At 50.7% G+C, this 6,686-nt stretch overlaps 1 protein-coding gene across 1 annotated transcript; it reads right to left on the bottom strand.

The window, feature by feature from the left end:
- Window positions 1-60: 60 nt before the first annotated feature.
- LOC116547597 (golgin subfamily A member 2-like) lies at window positions 61-6,677 on the bottom strand. The gene is made up of 11 exons (XM_032273495.1): window positions 6,604-6,677; window positions 6,344-6,421; window positions 5,292-5,378; window positions 5,077-5,184; window positions 4,795-4,882; window positions 4,285-4,424; window positions 2,511-2,729; window positions 2,325-2,427; window positions 2,141-2,244; window positions 1,916-2,042; window positions 61-1,829 (listed from the first exon to the last, which is right to left on the bottom strand). Exons 1-11 carry the CDS (start codon window positions 6,616-6,618, stop codon window positions 1,726-1,728), a joined length of 1,173 nt encoding a protein of 390 aa, XP_032129386.1. The 5' UTR covers window positions 6,619-6,677; the 3' UTR covers window positions 61-1,725.
- Between the last annotated feature and the right edge of the window lie 9 nt (window positions 6,678-6,686).

Genomic DNA, 6,686 nt, shown 5'->3' on the forward strand with positions numbered 1-6,686 from the left:
CTCCTTTTTGTTTCAGCCAAGTACTCTCACATATATTAGTTTATAATAATGTCTGTGATTATTATTTTTTGTTTGTGATTATTGTTTAAAGTTCTTTCTATTCAAGAAAAAGAAGGCAATTCCTATGTCAGAGTAACCAAGGTGGTTGAAGAATAGGTATTAGCCAGAGAAGTCTGGATGGTCAAATCAGTCTTGTAGCCTCAAAGAAGCTCTATGAACACAAAGGGATGCCAGCTGTCACACGGCTTTCCTGCACTCTAGTTCATTCTTGACGACAACCTGTATGCCTGTTCTAGGGACATTTAAACTTAAAAAAAAAATTTTTTTTTAATTTTCTGTTTTTTTCTGGACACTTAAACTCTTAAAAAATTTCTCTTTTTTTTTTTGGAGATGTTTTATAAAAACGGACATTTTATCAGCAACTTGCCATGTCAACTGTAATAAATAGCAATTTGTAAAATTGTGAAATGATACAAAAGGATAATCTCATCCATGGTCTCTTTCTGTGTGCAAGGCACTATAAAAAGTGTCCTGAAACATTAACTGTTCAGTCATCAATATTTAGTGCCTATCCACTCTATGATACAAAGTTCCATTCATATATATATATATATATATATATAACACTTTATCTTAAAGGATTTCTTATGATCTTTGCTAATACATTAAGAAGAATGCTAACGAGTGCCCTTTTGTGTACTGAGACTTGGAGTCATGTGCTTAAAACAGGCAACATGAACTCTGACTTTACAACGTATTGTAGATATAAATGCTATAAGCTAGGAAAGGTTTTCCATATCCACTGTCAAAGATGGGAGCCTTTTATTCCTCAGAAATCATCCCTTTTTAGGTCATCAAAAAAGTACAACTGCCGCAGTTCATGATGCAGCATCTTCATGAGCCCAGGGCACAGAAAAACCCTAAAAGAACTGCCACAGCACAGCGCTCGTTCTTGGCATGGGAATAATGAAATACTCTATTCTGCACATACCTGCCAGAGCAGGCCACTTTCTTCTTCTGTGAGATGTTAAAAGCTCCCAAAAATGTTATTACTCCCATTTGCAATGCACAGAAAATGGAAGAAAGGCTGTTTCCAGTTCTCGGCTTTTCAACAACTCTAGATGTCTGTACACATATTGGCACCTTACAAATAATAAACAGTGTGCACGTGAGGGCAAAGCACATATTGAGCTAATTAAGAGCTCACTGTGATCAGGATTCCATCAACTACCATAGCAGAACATAAGCAAATTGTATCTGAATTCCATAATGAATACACATGCTGCAATAACGTTAAAAACCATGGCAGCCTATTTGAAACTAGCGAGAATGGTTTTGTGCCGATAGTGGGTCTTTGTGTGTTTGAACTCCCACCACATAAGGGCAAACTCGATAGGCATGCTAATGACCTACGATTATCAAATTAAAAATGAAAAACGCTAAAGGATGCCAGAGTGAACATCAGTGAAAGCCACACGAAGACCCACTCCCTTTAACTTATTACAAATAAACTATAAATTAGAAACACAAATCATCATGAGTGGCTCTAACATTCAAATAAAATAACCATGTAGAAGACTAATCCTATAACTTAGTTCCTTTGTAAATTTCTTGGCCAGCTCTTAGCTGATGGTGATGTTTACCTCCTCCTTCGCAGCAGCGGGGTAAAAGCATGGCATAGAGGGACTGCTGCCCAAGGGTCGGTGTTGCTGGCCATCCCGCAGCTCACACAGCCGTGAGCAATCTGCTGTGCAGTGGGGTGTGGTGTACCCTCCCTCCTGCAGGCTCCAGGCTGTCGCTGTCATCGTCCGGGCTCATCTCATAAAATTCTTTGGAGAGAGGGAGGCGGGGATCTGAGCGCAGTGCCAGCCTCCCCTGCTCCTGCCTGCCCACCCCACCTGAGGTCTCTACTCACCATCCTTGTCAGCAGCACCAAGCTCCTGGGGGGCTGGGGCCCCTGGAGTGGAATCATTAGCAGGGTGCTGGACCTCGTGGCCGATCATAAGCTGCATCACTGGGCCCTGCAGCTCCAGCAGCTTCACCTGGAGATAGGGGTGCTCTGATGCCACGCCGGTGCCGGCACCCACACTCACACCCACCCCCATCCCCCTCACCCCCGCAGAGATGTTGTACACCTTACCTTCATCCCCTCCTCGGCCTCGGACAGCATGCTAACATCGTTCTTCTTCTGGTGCTGGGTCTTGGCCACTGCTGTCTGATGGTCATTTGGTTTGATGGACTTTCCTGCGGGAGGACAGGCTCAGGCACTGGGGCCCCTCCCACCACCCTGCAGCTCCCCTGCCCTGCCCTGGCCTCCTGCTCACTTATCATGTCTCTCTCTCCAGAGAGCTGGATGAGTCTGAGTTCTAGTTTTTCCACCCGCTCCTTCAGGTCCGCATTTTCCTTCACGACTGCCATGAACTCATTCTGGAGCCGAAATAATGGGGTCACATCTCCACAGTGACCAGTCCCACCCCCACCCTTCTTTGCCCCTGCCAGGACTCACTCACCTGCAGCTTGTCGATGGCGCCCTGCAGGGCCCGCTGGGTCTCCCTACACCCACGATTGCTCCTAGTCCCTGTGGCTGCGGCCGCTGCCTCTGGCTCCCTCAGGGCCGAGGCCACCAGGTGAGCCTGGTGCTGGCAGCACCCCTGTTGTTTCTGGAGCTGCTCACAGAGCCATGCCTGCTCCTCCTGGGCACCGGCTCCAGCAGCGTTCAGAAATGGCACCTGAAGGCAAGAGGGGAGTGTTCTTGTAGGGGTATACACAGGACAGATGGGGCAGGGAGGTGGAGCGCAGCCCCTTCCTTTGGGGCCTCAGATAGTACACCTGTCAGTCATGATGGTATCTGAACACTGGCTCCCGGAAGGGGTGAGGGTCCAGAGTAATCAGAAGGCAGAGAAACCAAGAGCGTAAGGGGGTCTGGGAGGGACCACAGGGGAAGGTGGCCTGCCCAGGCACCTTGCCCCTGGCTCCAGCCTGAGAGACTGCCTCCCTTGCCTAGAACCCCATGCCTCCTTCCCCAGCCTCAAATCTCATGTCCTTCCTTCCACCATTTAAACTGTAGACCACAGACTGGTGAAAAAGCACAGGGAGCCAACCACCATCTGCCAAGTGTGCTACATGCCTAATGCTTTCCACGCACCATCTCATTTAATCCTCAGCACCCACGCAAGGAAAACGCTAACTTCCTTTGGAAGTTAAAGAAACAGAGACTGAGGGATGCAAAGTAGTCGAATGGTGACCAGTGGGACCGAGGCCGGAATCCAGTTTGGATCTAAGGAGACTTTCATTTTGTTTTGCTTTGATTTGTTTTGTTTTGAGACAGAGTGTCACTCTGTGGCCCAGGCTGGAGAGTCGTGGTGCAAACTCAGCTCACCACAACCTCCAGCTCCCGGGCTCAAGCGATGCTCATGCCTCAGCCCCCTGAGTAGCTGGGATTACTGGTGTGCACCACCACGCCTGGCTTTGTTCTTGTGGTTGTTGCTGTAATTTTAGTAGAGATGAGGTTTTGCCATGTTGGCCAGGCCGGTCTCAAACTCCTGATCTTAAGTGATTCTCCTGCCTCAGTCTCCCAAAGTGCTGGGATCACAGGTGTGAGCCACCGCACCCAGCGTAAAGAGCCCCTCACACCACTGTCTCTTGCCGTGTGACTGGGGGGCTCCATGCCTGGAGCTGGGATGATGATGTCCAGACCTGGGAGGAGACCAGGGCTACCCACTTCTAAAAGTCAGAGCGCAGGAAGCAAGAAACGGTCACAGGACTGCCCTGGAGGGTGTGGGGTCTCCTGTCCCCAAGGTGGAGCTGTCTGTGGCCTTGCACCTCCCCTCCCCAGAGGCCGGTGCCTGCCTCCCAGCCCTCCTGGATGGGGCAGGGGTTACCGTCTCCTGTTCGCCAAGCTTCTCCTGCAGCTCCTTTCCTTCCTGCTCCAAATAGAGTGCGCTCCTGTTCTCGTTCTTCTGGATAGAGAGAAGAAATCAGCGGCCACTCACTGCAGCTGGAGACCCCAAAACTTGGTGTCTGCCTCACATGGCACCAGGAAGGGTGGAGGCAGGTTAGACAAATTGTCTCCTTTCTCCCACAGCCATCAGAGCAATACTGTGCTCACAGGTGCCTTTAGAAGCCTCATTTCATACACTCCCCCATTTTACAGGTGGGAAAACAAAGCTCCGGAGGGCTGTGGAGGAGAGCAGGGTCCCCAGGTGGGCAACACACCAGCTCCTCCTACTGCTCCTGGAGCCCCTCCTGCTCAAGAAGCCTCTGCTCCTGTTCTCTCAGCCTCACCTCCTGCTCCCGGAGCCGCATTTTCGCCTCCTGCAGTCTCTGCTGTTCCCGCAGCTCATCTCTCAGGTACTTGATTTCAGTTTTTAGGATTTTCTCCAAGTCAGAGTGCGCTGCTGGGTGCTTTGGGATTGGGGGTTCAGCTGAGAAAGGAAGCAGACAATGAGGGCCTCTGGATTCTCAAAACAAAAAACTCTTCTGGGTGCACAGCTCCTCTCAGGCTCCCCAAACCTGGCCTCACTGCTAATGATTCCTTGCACTCAAATGGTAGCCAGTCTTCCAAGCCACTTTCACATACAGAGCACTGTGGGTGGCTGGCAACGGGCATTCCTCCCTCTGCTGATGGGGACACTGAGGCTTATGGAGATTACAAGACTTGCCATCTCCTGGCACAGACCTCTTTCCCTCTGCCTCAAAGCCCTTCCAGCCACCCACCTCCCTGGGGCACTCTGAGCCACCCCCACAGCCCTCTGATGCCAGTCCTGCTCCCGGGTCACGCCAGCCCCATCTTACCCAGATGGTTTTGTAGGTGGGCAAGGCTCCCCTTCAGCTCCTCGATTTTAATTGCATCCTGCCTTTTCTCCATTTTGAATATTTCAATCTGCCCAAAGCACAGGGGGAAAGGGCCCTGGAGAGAGGGGCTAGTGGCTGGACAGGCTACCATCTCCCTCTCCGCCCCCAGCTCCACAAAGCCCAGTCCCGTGACCACCCCTGGCTGGACTATTCTCTTTTTACAGATGCCCAGGAAGATCCAGTGAGCCATCTAAGGTGGGGGGCTGAAGGGTCAGCTCTCACTTCTCCTGCCATTTTCAGCAATTGCTGCTGCCACCGCGCCCTCTCTGTTTTGAGCTGTTGAGCGTATGCGTCTCTTTCTAGCTGAGCTTTCTTAAGACACTCCGTCACCTGCAAGAATGGACCAAGAAGTTAGGAAGTGCTGTCACTGGTCCTTACCTGCTCCTGGCCACCTGGGATCATCTTCCTTCCACATCCCTCCCTCTGCAAAGTCTCACCTCTGCCACCTGTGCTCTTAGCAGTTCCCGCTCCTGTAGAAACTGCTGTAACTGCTGCTCAAGGACTGCTCCACAGCGGCTCGAGGGCTGGAGGGTGGAGAGGGAGAAGCTTCAACCTGGAGAGCCTGGGCCATTCCACACAGTGCCCCTTAAAAGGGCTAGGGCTGGGCTTCATACACAACTCAGACAGTAAAGATCAAGGCATTTCCAATCCTGTAGTCTGGATTTTAAAAGAACTCAGTAAAGTTGGAAGGCACAGGGAAAGAGGTCACATTTACGGCTGGCTAACAGAGGCCCAGAGAGATCAGATCATATTCTATGTTATTCGTGTTATTACTACCGCTGTTGAAACCTTTATTGAGTGTGTCACCAGGTAGTGTGGTAACAATCCCATTTAACCTCACAGCCACCATGTGAAGCAGTTACTACCATTACCTCTATTGGGTAGATGGAAAACACGGAGCATTAGAGGTTAGGTGGTTGCCTAAGATCACTTAGACAGAGCTGGGTTTGAACAACCAGGCCCATCTGATCCTCTAAGCCCATTTTTTTTCCTGCTGGGGGTGGGAGCACAGGGAGGAAGAGAGAAATGAATCTTTTGTTCACTTTTTGAAAGGATGATACATTCTCATAGTCCAAAACTGAGAAGGTACAGAAGGGAAGGATCTCCCAGCCACCTGTGCTCTCTCCTGAGTTTTTTACAAATCCTTGCAGACATGTTTTATGTATATTATCACAGTACACACACACACACACACACACACACACACACAGACACACACACACACAGACAGACACGTTTCCTCTCTCTACACAAATGGTGACATACTAAAGCTACTCTTCTGTATCTTCAGAGTCCAAGTACCCAGTCCCCCACCTAGAACTTGGCCATGGCCACAGCCAAGTAAGGGCAGGGAGGGAATTTGGCCTCTGAGCTCTGCGTCCAGTGCTGGCTCCCCATAGCGCCCTTCAACTCACCCACAGCAGCCCCAAGGGGAAACTGGAGCCCAGGATTGGCAGCGTGGAATCAGGGGGCCCCACTGGACTCTTACCAATAAGTTGATGGTGTTATTCAGTTCACTGGTTGTGACGGAGCTCGAGTCCAGGGCTATTTGTAGTTGGTGTGCGCTCTGAGGCACCTGCAGAGAGAAGGAGTTGGGGGAGGATCGGGGGAGAGGTAGAGAGAACGATCATTAGGGTTGGGGTGAGTGGGGGCTGTCTCAGCTGGCAGAGGGGCACCCAACCACCACTGTGGGAGGAGGGTGGAGGGCTGGCCTGCAGGGTCACTGTACCTCAGCTCAGGGCCTCTTACCTCTGGATCTTTCATGGTGGCACATGGCGCAGGGCCCTCCTTGGGACCACCTGCTGCTGACTACAAGAGATGAGAGTGCACAT

This window comes from Sapajus apella, unplaced genomic scaffold (assembly GCF_009761245.1).
Source record: "Sapajus apella isolate SASKATOON/1434 unplaced genomic scaffold, GSC_monkey_1.0 scaffold3728, whole genome shotgun sequence".
Classification (NCBI taxonomy): Eukaryota; Metazoa; Chordata; class Mammalia; order Primates; family Cebidae; genus Sapajus; species Sapajus apella.

Coding starts and splice junctions, on each gene's coding strand:
- LOC116547597 (XM_032273495.1), bottom strand. Junction 5,185..5,291: donor TAAGAGCACAGGTGGCAGAG/GTGAGACTTTGC, acceptor CCATTCTTGCAG/GTGACGGAGTGTCTTAAGAA. Junction 2,043..2,140: donor AGGCCGAGGAGGGGATGAAG/GTAAGGTGTACA, acceptor CCCTATCTCCAG/GTGAAGCTGCTGGAGCTGCA.